This window comes from Danio rerio, chromosome 9 (genome assembly GCF_049306965.1).
Source record: "Danio rerio strain Tuebingen ecotype United States chromosome 9, GRCz12tu, whole genome shotgun sequence".
NCBI lineage: Eukaryota > Metazoa > Chordata > Actinopteri > Cypriniformes > Danionidae > Danio > Danio rerio.
This window is the reverse complement of record NC_133184.1, coordinates 41713301-41728193: the sequence shown is the minus strand read 5'-3', so window position 1 is coordinate 41728193 and position 14893 is coordinate 41713301. Positions and strand designations below refer to the sequence as shown.

General features: G+C 32.6%; 1 protein-coding gene across 29 annotated transcripts in view; it reads left to right on the top strand.

Annotated features, from left to right (window-relative positions):
* Window positions 1–14893, top strand: part of ikzf2 (IKAROS family zinc finger 2) — a 397532-nt gene that overhangs the window by 349270 nt on the left and 33369 nt on the right. For all 29 annotated transcript variants that reach the window (XM_073911497.1, XM_073911499.1, XM_073911485.1 and 26 more), the window contains one exon: window positions 9331–9435. In XM_073911497.1, the coding sequence (XP_073767598.1) occupies window positions 9369–9435 (67 nt within the window). In that variant the 5' untranslated portion in view covers window positions 9331–9368. The remainder of the gene's footprint in view (window positions 1–9330; window positions 9436–14893) is intronic.

Sequence of the window (14893 nt, the reverse complement as noted above, 5' to 3'; positions counted from 1 at the left end):
CCCTGTATATTTCCCCCCAATATCTGTTTAAGGGAAAGAAGATTTTTTAAATACATGTCTGAAGGTAATAGTTTCTAATAACTGATTTCTTTTATCTTTGCCATAATGACAGTGCATAATATTTATTTTATATTTTTTAGGATACTAGTATTCAGCTTGAAGTGACATTTAAAGACTTAACTGGAGTTATTAGGCAGGTTAGGGTAATTAGGCAAGTCATTCTGTAATGATGGTTGTTCTGTAGACGTTTGAAAATAAATGCTTAAGGGGCTAATAATATTGACCTTAAAATGGTCTTTATAAAATTAAAAACTTCTTTTATTCTAGTCGAAATTAAGCAAATAAAGCTTTCTCCAGAAGAAAAAAAATTATAGGAAATTTTGAAAATTTCCTTAATCTGGTAAACATAATTTGGGAAATATAAACAAATAAACAAATAAATAAATAAATAAATAAATGAAGGGCTAACAGTTTTGACTTCAACTGTATATCTAACATTGTCTTATAGTTTGGAACAATTTCTGTTTTGGCTCATTAGTTTGGCTCATTAGTCTTTTGGAGTTAAAACATTAATTATTATTAATAATTATTAATGCAACCTTGATGCATATGTATTTGTAGAATATTCCATTCAGACACATATTTTATGAGGACTTGAGTATTTAAATAATCTGCTTGGTGGAAGTTTTAAGGAATCAGTTTGCTAATATTTGGCTGTAAACCCCAAGTTCCACCTGATTTGTTAGTACATTACACCAGCGGTTCCCGAACTTTTCAGCCTGCGACCCCCAAAATGACAGTGCCAGTGACTCGCGACCCCCAATATCCTCTGAGGTGGTTATAAATAAAGAAACGTTGCATGCAATGGTGCACACACACCAATAGACCCAAGTCTATTCTTCGTTTATTTTTTTTAATCTATGTGAATGCTGTAAAAGGGCCAGAAAGTTAAACCTGGTGTTATAAAATCAATAAGCTGTATCTGACGGTATTGCTGTGGTTTTAATATAATGCAATTACCCCAGGGGTCGCAATCCAATAAAACTATAAGCTACTATAGTAACTATATAGTATATAGTAACTATAAACAACTATTTTTTCTCTTCAGTAGGTTATGGATAAAATATGGTAATTCTTATGGTTTAATAAAAACAAATAAGTTTTTATCTGCTTTAAGCCTGGCTTGCACTGTGCGATTTTTAATACAATTGGAACATGTACGAATGCTCAGATATGATGTCTTTGGCGCACTCTATAATCTCAGTTTTCATAATGTCAGACTGAACGACAATCAGAATTTGCCAAACTCAGACACACAAGAAAACTCAACCGGAATGTGATGTCATCCATCCTTGACACTTTCTCTATCCCATATTCTAATATAATACCTCACAAACTGTAGGGATATTTTTGCTTACAGCATGCCTCAATAATAATTTTAATATATCCAAATATATGTTGACGTATTTCCAACTGAAACATAATATTGACTAGGGAGCGGGGTTTTCTTTTTAGGCTCCTCCTCTCATCTTTCACTTGCACAAATGTAATGGTTAGAGGGCGTGGCTAAGCATACTGTGTATAACTCAAACTGTCAAACTGATGCCATCAGAGAAAGACTGCCTTTCAGGACAGATGGACATGGTTAGATTTTTATTAAATATTACCTAAAGAGTGTAGTAACAGGGAATTATTGTTCACTTTAAGACTAACATGTGCGTTAGCAGAATAAGCATTTATAAAATAAATTTAGATTTTATTCAAACTTTTAATTCCACATTTTTTTTTTAATAGATCTCTTGTAGAGTGTGGAAAGTTGTGCTACCATGTACTTTTTATTAAATCTACATCTTAGTTGCTCATTTGGATTATTCCTTAATTAATTGTTTATTAATATACAGGTATAGCGTATGCCCTTCTAGCTGCAACCCATTACTGGGAAACAAACATCCTCACTCATTCACACACATACACTACGGACAATCTAGCGAACCCTATTCACCTGTACCGCATGTCTTTTTACTTGTGGGGGAAAACTGAGGGAACGCGGGGAGAACATGCAAACTCGAAATGGCAGAAATGCTAACTGACCCAGCAAAGGCTCGAACCAGCGACATTCTTGCTGTGAGGTGACAGCACTACCTACTGCGCCACCCCGTCACCCTTTATATGTTAAATAAATGTATAAAATGTCTATTACAAACTTTTCATGCAGTGTACAATAATATTACAAAAAATGTTTTTAGCATGAAAAAATATCAGCCCTTTAAACATTTTATTACATTTGAAAGCTCATAAAAATAATTTACAAAGTGTTTCAATTTAAATAATTTGTTGCAACCTTTCCGTATTTTGATTGAGTAAATGCAGCTTTGGAAACCAGAACATTCTAATACATTTACATGACAGTGATGCATATTTTTAAAGGGTCATGAAACCTCCCTATTTCAGTTTAAGTCTACCTCAGAATTTTTTCAAAAAATGCTTCAAGATGGGAGTGGAGCGCTGCGAGCAGAGGGAGGAGTTGGCATGGCTGCAGAACTGGGGAAACAAATGTGAGGAGACCCATAATTGTATAGTTTACAAAGTTAAACTGCAAAGAAATAAGCAGTACATAATTTAATGACCTGCTACATATACTATAGTTTATTGATAATTTCATATAATATATAGGCTACACATAACCACAATTTGTTATATCATTATAAAGATAATCATGTTCATACGTATAAATACAAATTGAGGAGGACTTCTATCCTTCTGAATCCCCAGATCTAAATGCAGACATAGTGGATAGTAATGCAGCAGGTCTCTTGCTCTATCCATTCCAAACATTAGCCCTGTCGGTTATCTGGAAGATTTTAAACATAGGAGAACATGGCAGCACGGATGTAGGTGATGTGTCTGAATGGTAAGAAACTTAACTGATAAAAGACAAAGTCTGCCGTTTTCCAATTCCTATACAGCGCTTTCAACAAAAATGTTTGCTGGGAGAGCATCGTGGGGAAAGCCATGCAACAAACTCTGTGGATCATGGAAACAAATACATACGATTAGACAGGAAAGCCTAAATACTGTGTGCCGTTTGTGTCGGCGGTCCCACAGCTTGGCAGGTCTGTCATTGGAAAGCAAGTACTCTCATGAATAATTAAGAAGCAGGGTATTCTCATAAAAAAAGGAAACTAAGAAAAAACTCAGATAAAAAAGCATAAAATAAAGAAACTTAGCTGAATAATATGAATATGAAGACATTGACAAGTCATCTCAGGACAAGCGATACGTCAGCGATTTTGATCTGGCTCCAAAAAATTTAAACCTGGAAGATGAAATTAGCTGACGAAAGCTCCAATTTTATCCAGGTTTATCCATAATTAAAGCTATCAGGTGCTAACGTTCTCTTAGTTAATGCTCAACACACTTAAATTTATTAAAATCTCTTAAAAAGTACTTAAGGGTCTCTTGAACCTTTAAAAATGGAAATATTTTTCGTCTGTCAGTGCATCCCTGTATGCCTAAACGTAATAGACATGCACATGACGTCTGCACTTTCACAAATGAATATTTATTTTTGTAAATAACTGTCAAAAGTGATATTGTTGCTCTTTGAAACCTTTTTGAATTATAATAAAAAAAGTTTTTAGTCTCAATGCTTTAGAAAAAAAACTTTTTTTTAGTTGAAATCATTGTTGTGTATATTTACCCTAAAACATCTTACTAACCTCAAACTATAATATGTGCATTTACAGTTGGCAGGTTTATCATCTAACTGACTTAATCTAAAAGACAACCTGTGAGTCTTAACTGTGCACACGGTGATGCTGTACGCCTCAGTCTTGCAGAGTGAGCATGGCATGAGAAATGATAATAATCGGGGTTCTGTTTAGATGTGGGATAAGAGAGCTCTTTCAGCCGCTACTGTACAAGAGTTTAGTTTACTCTCTCAGATCTCTTTTCCTGAGAAGCTCTCTCAGGCCGGGAGGCCATCAGACACAGTGCTCTGTTATGGAAAATCCTCCCCTCGGCCGTCACTCAAATCGGAGTGGCTGCTTGTATCCCGTTGCCAAGGGACTGCCGTTACCTGAGATTTCCCTCAACCCCGGCACCGTAACCGGAGACGGGCTTTGGGATTGTGTCATTGGCTGCGTTTCCCTCAGTTGCTCTCCCTGTCAGAATGACAGTGTCTGTCTGACAGTGACAGCACAGATATCTGTCTCCTGATATACCTCATTTACATCTTTTATAGTGTACTTATATAGGTGTATTTCGTAGTTTGAGGATGATATAAAAATCTACATTTCATGAATAAAATCTAAATAATCAGTGAGCGTTTACACCAATAAGCTTATAACTTACAAAAAGCTGCTTACAGAAATAATTGGTAACACTTTAATTTAGGTCACAAGTCATGCTATTAACTACTGGCTCTCTGACTACCTATTATTAAGATATTAACTGTTCATTAGATGTTCTAAAGCAGGGGTGTCAAACTCAATTCCTGGAGGGCCGAAGCCCTGCACAGTTTAGTTCCAACCATGCTCCAACACACTTACCTGTAGGTTTCAAACAAGCCTGAAGAACTCACTTAGTTTGATCAGGTGTGTTTAATTAGGGTTGGAACTAAACTGTGCAGAGCTGCGGCCCTTTTGGAACTGAGTTTGACACCTGAGTTCTAAAGTATGATCTTATTCTGCATTCCTAATCCTACCCAAAACCTAAACCCAACTTCTACCATATTTACTATTAATAAACAGCTGATTAGTAGTTTATTAAGCTAATAGTGTTAGTTAATAGTTTGTGAAAGGAGTGAATTGTTCCCTAAAATAAAGTGTTACCACATAAATGTATGTACTTATTTACAAAACTTTATTAAGTTAGTTATTTATCATTTTTTTTACATTGTGTTTGGTTACTTCTGAGTGTTTGGACTTACAGCAATGAAAATTAAACCACACTGAACTGAACTAACTTTAACTCTGAAAACTGGACTGACACTGTTTCAGTTTGCTAGAACTTCTATGTTAAGCTGCTTTGACACAATCCACATTGTAAAAGTGAAATGATTGGCAGTGAAAAATGTATCCCGTTTGAAGCTGAAATATTATATTGTTATGCTGCTACACTAATTTCTTTTATTTTCTTTTTATCACAAATTATCATAAATGGCTTTATTCACTGGTAGTGATGTCAAAACAGTAATTTGCATATCTAACTTTGGGGTATTTATGTCAGTTTTCATATTTAAGATACCATTTAAAAACTGAAAACATCACATTTAGTCCTCTGAAGATGCAGCATTTTGTGTTGTGAACACTTGTGAACACAAGACAGTGTTTGTTCTGTCTGAATGGGCTTAAATCCATGATATCACACTTAGCAATTTCAAAAAACCAGCAATAAAACAGATGAATGCATTTTAAGGCATGCCAAAAATTCTAGCTGTGATGTTTAGTTAAAACCTAAAGGTATACACTACCTGACAAATGTCTTGTCGCTTATCAGAGTTTTAGGAGCAGCAAATAATAACTTAACTTCTAGTTGATCATTTGGTATCAGAAGTGGCTCATATGAAAGGCAAATACCTCTGGGTTACGCTTGTTTTACCAAAATAAAATATGATCATACCTTGATTTTTAATTTTTTAATTAGGACAGTAAGGTCTGATTTTGCTTAGACGAAAGTAATGTGGCTTAACAGAAATAATGTACAGTATAACATATAAAGGCATGCTGCAGTGGAAAAAGAGTTAATATTGTGTATGACTCCCATGAGCTTGGAGGACTGCATCCATACATCTCTGCAATGACTCAAATAACTTATTAATAAAGTCATCTGGCAAAGTAAACATTCTTGAAAGACTCCTAGAGTTCAACAAGATTCTTTGGATTCATCTTCAATGCCGCCTCATTCATCTTACCCCAGACATGCACAGTAATGTTCATGTCTGGTGACTTGGCTGGCCAATCCCGGAGCGCCTTGACCTTTGCTTTCAGGAACTTTGATGTGGAGGCTGAAGAATGAGGAGCGCTATCCTGCTGAAGATATTTGCCCATCTTCTGTGGTTTGTAATGTAATGGGCAGCACGAATGTCTTCAAAAACCTCAGGCTGTTGATGTTGCCATCCACTCTGGAGATCTCTCGCACGCCCCCATACCCAATGTAACCCCAAACCATGATTTTACTTTCTTTACCAAACTTGACTGAGTCTTGGGTCCATGAGAGTTCCAATAGGTCGTCTGCAGTATTCGTGATGATCGGGATGCAATTCAACAGATGATTCATCTGAAAAATCTACCTTCTGACACTTTTCCAAATGCTCAACTAGAAGTGAAGCTATTATTTGTTGCGCAAACAACTGGGATCGACAATAAGACTTTTGTCAGGTAGTGTAGTTGACCCAAAATGGAAAATTTTGTTATCGTTTACTTTCCTTCCACTTGTTCCAACGTTGTTTGAGTTCATTTCTCTTACTGTATGTCGAAGACAAACAAAGATTTATTGAAGAATCTTGGAAAATGTTGGAAACTGGGTAGTCAATGACATTCATAGTTGTCTTAATATCTATTTGTGTTCAACAGAAACTCATAAAGGAGTAATTGATGAGTAAATTTTCCATTTTGGGCGAACGATGCCTTTAAGCTGTTTATGACCTTACTCTATTAAAAGAAAAACGGTTGATGCATTTACGTGACCACATGCATTGTTGGTTTATTAAGCTTATGAACAACCATATAAACACATTCATTAAAAGCACAGTGAATACTATTCCTTTGGCAGTCTGACTCGACAAACAACTCAACCAACCTGTTTGAAGGAGGGAGCGACTAGATTGAAGCACTGGTTAAAGATGTACCTGTGACATCCAAGGTACTTTCCAGTGTCTAAACGTGGAGTTCAAGGAATGATGTAAGCCGTAATGCCACCCTTGGAGGCTGCGCATATGCATAATGCAGACATTAAGAGCTGTCTAATGTCGTTGTGGTTGTATTGAGTGTTTGGCTCTGAAGGGGTCAGTGGGTAATGGGATCAGGGAGCAGGAATCGCTCCCCCTGAAGCCGTATTATTTCCCGAAGCCGGTGTGTGGTGGGTGCAGAGAGATGAGGAAATCCAATCTGAATCTTAAGGATGCGGTTGAAAGCTTAACAAGCTCTCCCCACATGAGATGATGGCAATGTAAACTGAAGTGTTGAGCTGGTCACCGACCCTGGAGAAATTTCAGCTCCGGTAATGGAGATGGGTGCTATTAAAAGCAGTTAGCGTATACAGTACCTGAAAAGAATGGGATACAGTGCTCTTTTTTTTAACCAAAGTATTAGGGAGAGGAGCATAGATATTTGCATTGATGGATTGTTTACTGTCAAGGACAAAAATGGACAGTCATTTGAGGAAGTGTTTCTGGCTGATTTAACTAATTTGTCCATGTAAACTAATCAGTCAGGTAAATTAATTTGATTACATAAATATTACGTTGTATTTTAAGTTTTTAAAGTCTTTTTTTTATTTAGATGGACCACAGCTTACATCACAAATATTTGGAATTAGGTCATGAATATTATTTTTAGGCATGTCCCGATCAGGTTTTTTTGCCCTCAAGTCCGAGTCATTTAATTTTGGGTATCCACTGATACCGAAACCCAATCCAATACTTCTATAATAAATAAAAAAAGAATAAAGAAGAGCAAATAAACAGATCCAGGATGCGTTCAACAACTTTGTTAACAAACAGAGCACTTCTTTGAGGTAGCTTGAACAATCATGTAATAAATAATATAAAACTTAAATATACTTTTAGACTTTACTGCAACAGTAAATAAAAAAAAATCTAATATAAAAACAAATAACACCTAAACTTAAAATACCTGGCAGGCCATCCCAAGTTTACATATTTAACAGTTAGTTATGGCAATGTTGTCATCAACTTTATGATACCTCCAGACCGCAGACATACTCGCAACTTGCTTCAAGCTGCTTCCGTGTTCCCCCACAAGTCCAAGGACATGTGGTACAGGTGAATTGGGTTTGCTAAAATTGACCGTAGTGTATGAGTGTGTATGAATGATTGTGTATGGATGTTTCCCAGAGATGGGTTATGCTGAAAAAGTTGGCGGTTCATTACACTGTGGCAGATTAATAAAAGGACTAAATTGAAAATAAATGAGTGTGTGTGTGTGTGCAAGCATATATATTCGAGTCCTGACCGGGAGGTAACATCCCATACCGATCGAGTTTGAAACGTGATTTGGACATCCCTAATTATTTTAGATATAATTTTGAATTTTGCATTTGTTTTTATTTTTAAGTATTTTATTTAATAGACTGTGTTTGTTTTAAATTGTAGATTTTATTTTATTATTTAATAATTTTATTTTATTTTAATTTAAGTTTATTTAATTACTTTTATATTTATTTTATTATTTTATTAAAATGTACAATTTTATTTTATTATTTTATTAAAATGCTCTAAGTTGAACTGTAGTTTTTATATTTACATATTTTATTCTATTTTTATTTATATTTTATTATATATATATTTTTATGTATTTTATTTATATTTTATTTTATTATTTTTATTTAAATGCACATTTTAATATCTAATTTAAACTGTAGTTTTTCTATTTATGTATTTTATACTAGTTTTTATTCATGTTTTATATTAGAATTGTAATTATTTGTTTAAAATTAAGCATTTTGATTGAAAGGATAGTCCATCCAAAAATAATTTTCTCAATCTCTCACTTGTTTCAAACTTTTTTTAAATGTCTTTTTACTGTTGAACACAAAAATAAACATGATATTTTCAAGAAAGTTTTCAAGAATTTTTGTCCTACTCTTGATACCATTGATTACAGGTTTCCAGCTTTCTTCAAAATTTTATATTTTATAATAAAATTTCAATTTTTGGGTGAACTATAAGTAATTGATTTGAGTTTCAAAACAAATTCTTCTGAAATAAAAGATGTTATGTTTTACTACATAATTTGAGTTCATGGATCTTATACATTTAACGTTGCTTTATAGGCAGTATGTATTAACAAATGGATGTCTCAGAGCAGAGTTTTACATAGTAAATTACAGTTCAAACATAGAGAAGTATATCAGATTAATGATGCTTATAGAGATAAATCTAGACGAGTGTGTTTTTTCTTGCCACAGTTATCTTTTATTCAGCATTGTCTCTGAAAGATGCTGACAAAGCGTGGCTGTTATAACAGAGATGTTCCTTGAACTGTCTGCTTGTATAGAACTGAGTTCAGAGCTGTGTTTAGCCACAATAGCTGCGCTGCTTGGAGCAAGGCAATGTCCTCAGTGCACTTGTTTCTGTCTGTCTCCCAGGTAACGGCGACTGCTCTCCCAGGAAGGAGAACTCGAGAATGTTGGTGGACCTGTCGACCAGCACACCCAACGGCCAGCGCTCACACAGCCCACAGTCCCCTGCTGGTGAGTACACCTCTCCCACAAATACCTTACATCACTGGACAAGCTCAAGCCAGAGTTCACACAAAAATAACCTTTGTGTCTTCATGGCTTTGCCTTCATGTTGTCACGACGGAATGCAGAATAAAGTGAAATAATGTGCTGGTCACTCTTTATTTAGCTTAACCTGCTGTATTTAAAACTAAAGTCAAGTCTAATATAACATTACACTATCGCATGTGAGGAACAGAATCAATTTTATTCAATTATTGAGCGTTATATGTGTGAATTTTAATGTATTAACTCATAGGAATTTTATTTTTAAATGTAAATGGCTTGTAGTGAAACCTTCCCTGGCTTTCTGGATTATCTGGGAATGTGTGTAGGTTATTTATTTATTTATTGAATTGAATTAAATTGAATTGAATTGAATTGAATTAAATTAAATTAAATTAAATTAAATTAAATTAAATTAAATTAAATTAAATTAAATTAAATTTTATTTTAGTTTTTATTTGTTTTATTGTATTTATTAATTTAATTTAACTTTATTTTATTTTATTTTTTATTTGTTTATTTTTTATTTTCCTTTTTCTTTTCTTTTCTTTTTTAATACAATTTAATTTAGTTTTATTTTATTTTATTTTATTTTATTTTATTTTATTTTATTTTATTTTATTTTATTTTATTTTATTTTATTTTATTTTATTTTATTTTATTTTATTTTTTGAAGGATGCAAGATGGTTTTGCCAGAAAGAATATAAAAATTTGTACATGCTCTTCCTGAGAGCCTCTCCTTAGTTCTGTGACACACTTAACAAATGATTTATACAGTGTTCATAAAACTGTCCAAAAAGAGCTGTGGTTTACAGTATTGTCAGTGTAATGAAAATAGGGGTTTCATTTAAACTGTAGTCTCACATAGCCTGATATAGTCTACATTAGGCCTGCACTTTATTTAGTTTCATGATGAGTTTGTGTTATAATCTATCAGTTGCATGTGTTTTTGAGGCCTGAGGCTGTATGAAGATATTAAAAGCATTCAGGCATAAGAAATTGACCCATTTGAAACTTTAATAACAGTTCATTTTATAGAATTATGTTTATTTGAAGTATTCAGTTACTGTAGCTGAATATTGTTAGACTCAGAAAACATCTTTTTTATTGTATTAATCAATGATTGTAGATTGTTTGTTAGATTTAGACAGAATCATCTCAGTCAATCTAAAATGATAAATTATTTTCAAATCAGGCCCATAGCCAGCCTATTAAAAGGGACTGTTTTTTTTCCTCAAAATGTTGACCTATTTGCTGGCATTCAAGGTTCTGAATACTGCATTTTAGTGACATTTTAGGCACTAATTTGTGCTGGATTAGCTTGTCAGATGGTTATCATGACCACACTTTTTGATGCAACAAAAATACTTCCTACATTTTTGTACTAATCATGTATTGTGCTAATCATACTATTTTTTTTTTTGTTTTAAAAAAATAAATATTTACAAATGTGAATTTAAACTGTAATTTATTATATAATGTAATGAGATTAGAATTTTAGAAATGTGAAAAATACTTATTTTTAAGTGCTAATTTATTATGATCCATCATAAAACAAGCAAACAAACAAACAAACAACAACAAAAATTGGGAATCTGTTGAAACTGTAGCCTATAGGCAAATAACAAACTGGCAAGCTCATGTCCTCAGTTAGAATTTGTCTGTTTAATTAATAAAAGCTTACTTTTTATTGGTTATTTTATTAGTTTTTTTTTTATTTTATTCTTCCCAAAGTCTTCTTCTATTGGTTATTTTTACAGTTTATGATGACATACGGTCAAAAATGGGACAAATGAGTTCATATAGAGGGCAAATTCTGGACTTTGTCAGAATGGGGGTAGGTCTTTCGAATCAATTGAATCCCCCCTGGCTACGGGCCTGCAAATAGAGATATTCAAGTCATCTGGTGAAATTGTATTCATATCGCTATATATATTGCAGAATAACAAAATATTGCAATGTTCGATTTTTTAAATATCTTGCAGCCCTAGTCTACGTTCTCAAAATGTACTTTATGTTTTGTCACGCACATAAATGCTACGCAGATGTGTGCAAAAAAATAAATAAATGCGCACTAGACACTGCACTAGAGAAGCGATTTTGTGTTTGTTCAGAAAGTAAAAGAAAAACTTCATTGTGGGTATATCAGCGTTGAATGACTTTCAGTCTCATGAATGCTACTGTATGGGTTTACCAGTGCAAACATAATAAAGAAGAAAATATCTGTCTGCATTTCACTTAATGGCCACCGGTGTCACTAATATCAAGAATTTATGAATAAGATATATAAAGCCTCTTTATGTACGACATCTGGCCTAATTCCTTGGGATAATTGAAGATTGATTTTCAATCAATGACTGAATCATTTGGATCTTCTCTGAATTGAGTCAATGATTTAGTTCAGAAAACTCACCTCTAATGTTTATTCAAATCAGCTGGATGACTCAGTAATTGAGTCGCAGAACTTCTTATGTTCACTAACTATATATATATATATATATATATATAAATATATATATATATATATATATATATATATATATATATATACATATATATATATATATATATATATATATACATATATATACATATATATATATATATATATATATATATATACATATATATACATATATATATATATATATATATATATATATATATATATATATATATATATATATATATATATATATATATATATATATATATATATATATACACACACACACACACACACTTATTTATACACACATATATATATGGCACAGTGGCTCTGAGGGTAGCACTGTCACCTCTAGAAGGTCACTGCTTCGAACCCCAGTTGCATCAGTTGGCATTTCTGTGTGGAGTTTGCAGGTTCTCCCTGTGTTTGCATGGTTTTCCTCCAGGTTCTCCGGTTTCCCCTAAAGTAAAAAGACATGCTCTAAAGGTGAATTGAATAAGCTAATTGGCCCTAGTTTATGATTGTGAATGTAAAGTGAAAGTGTATGGGTGTTTTACAGTACTGGGTTAAGTCTGAATGGGCATCCGCTGCGTAAAACATGCTTGAATAGTTGGCAGTTCATTCCGCTGTGGTGACCCCTGATTAATAAAGGCACTATACTGTATATACAAAATATTAAAAGGGATTAAATATATATATTAAAAATTTGTACATTTTTAAATTTGATCTTTTTCAATTGAATAATATTAAATAAGAACTACCGCATAATATAATTTAGTACTATAAAATGTTATGAAATTGTGCTTTCAACTGTGGAAAATGCATCAGTAAGGCTTGAAATAATGGCAAGTAAACGATCATCATGTTTGGGTGGACTCTTCCTTTAACATTACAATAAGAAGTACAGTATCACACTTTCCATTGCAAAAGATCTGATAAAGAAGAAATGAGTGTGCATCAGCTTGCAAGGGGGCAGAGGAAGAAGCATTATCTTGAAGTGTAAAAAAAAAATATAGAAGTTACAGTTTTATCTCCGATCAGATGGGATAGGCCTAGTATGTAACATCTCCCTTCCTCAAAAGCAACTGTTGTTAAGATGGACGGCGTCAGCATGAGCATGCAAACTGAGAAAAGGGAAGCACTCGCCGCTAAAAGATGGAGCCATAGACCCTCATCCCATAGGGAGATTGTTCTTTTAGATAGTGTATTGGTTATGTTCCACCGGACGTTGAGAAACATGTTACTGGGTAAAGAGAAGTGTGATCTACACATTTGGTTTAGTTAACCCAGTCCATTCAAATGCTCATGCATGAGACTGCTGTGTAGAAGACGCCCAGGGCAAGCTATAATTTTATTCGTCAAGGGTTAAAAATAGACTTTTGAGAGAAGAACTATGGTATTCACTAGGTGAATAAGGCATGCTGGTACATCATTTAGACATTGTGTATTTGTTTTACCTCTGCCTTTGTGCAATGACCTCAAAAGTTAACTTGTTAACTAGTTAATTTTTTTCCCTACTACTATCAGAGTAATACAAAACTTACTTTAATTTTTATTACTACTATTTTATTTTCATAACCTCTTTAGTTTGTGATAGTTCATTTTATATATATATATATATATATATATATATATATATATATATATATATATATATATATATATATATATATATATATATATATATATATATATATAATTTCATAATTATTATGAACATCATGAACTGAAAATGTCATCTGATTCTGAAATGGTTAATATTGCTCAAAAATAAAGAAAGAATGGGCCTTTTACACCACACGACTTGAAATTGAAATTGAAATAATTGAATAATTATAATAATAATAATAATAATGATATTAAATATTGTTGTATTAATTGCATTCTGAAAGTTTTTGTTTTTATTTTGTGTGTGTGTGTGTGTGTGTGTGTGTATGTATATATATATATTTTATATATATATATATATATATATATATATATATATATTATATATATATATATATATATTAATAATAATAATAATAATAATACAAAATATTTATTTATTGTATTTTGAAATTTTTTTATTGTTTTAATATATTATATCGTGTATAGATTTTTACAAAAAATAATATTTTAATAAAATAATTTTCTTTATTTATTTATTGCATTTTGAATAGTTTTTATTATTGATATTTTATTATGTATACATTCACTCATTTTCTTTTTCGGCTTAGTCCCTTTAATACTCTGGGGTCAACACAGCAGAATGAACCGCCAACTTATCCAGCATATGTTTTTACGCAGCGGATGCCTTTCTAGCTGAAACCCACCACTGGGAAACACTCATACAAACTTAATCACACACTTACACTACGGCCAATTTAATTAATTCACCTGTATTGCATGTCTTTGGACTGTGGGGAAAACCGGAGCACTCGGAAGAAACCCATGCGAACACGGGGAGAACATGCAAACTCCACGATTTTCTGGTTGTGAGGCAATTGTAGTTATATATATATATATATATATATATATATATATATATATATATATATATATATATATATATATATATATATATATATATATATATGTATATATATATATATATATAGAGGCAACCCTCAGTAATTTCAGAAGAGTAGAACCCTAAAAAAAACCTTAAAAAATATTTTTTTTCTTCTTTTTTTATGTTTTATTTAATTAAATGTACTGATGGGTGCAACATGGGAATTATTGTGGGTTGGGAGGGCTACTAAAAAAATTAAAAACTAATTGCACTACATGTTTCATGTCCGACATGTCTGTTCAGTAAAAACACTTTGGAGAGAAAAATGTGACCACATTGGGACCACATTTGATATATGCCCGAACAAGCATGTTTACATTTGGTGCATGCATATTGTAACCTCTATATAGGAGTTATCCAGTGCAAGCCATGGTTTTATAAATCCAATTGTAGACATTGCTTTTTAGAAAAGAAGTCAAAA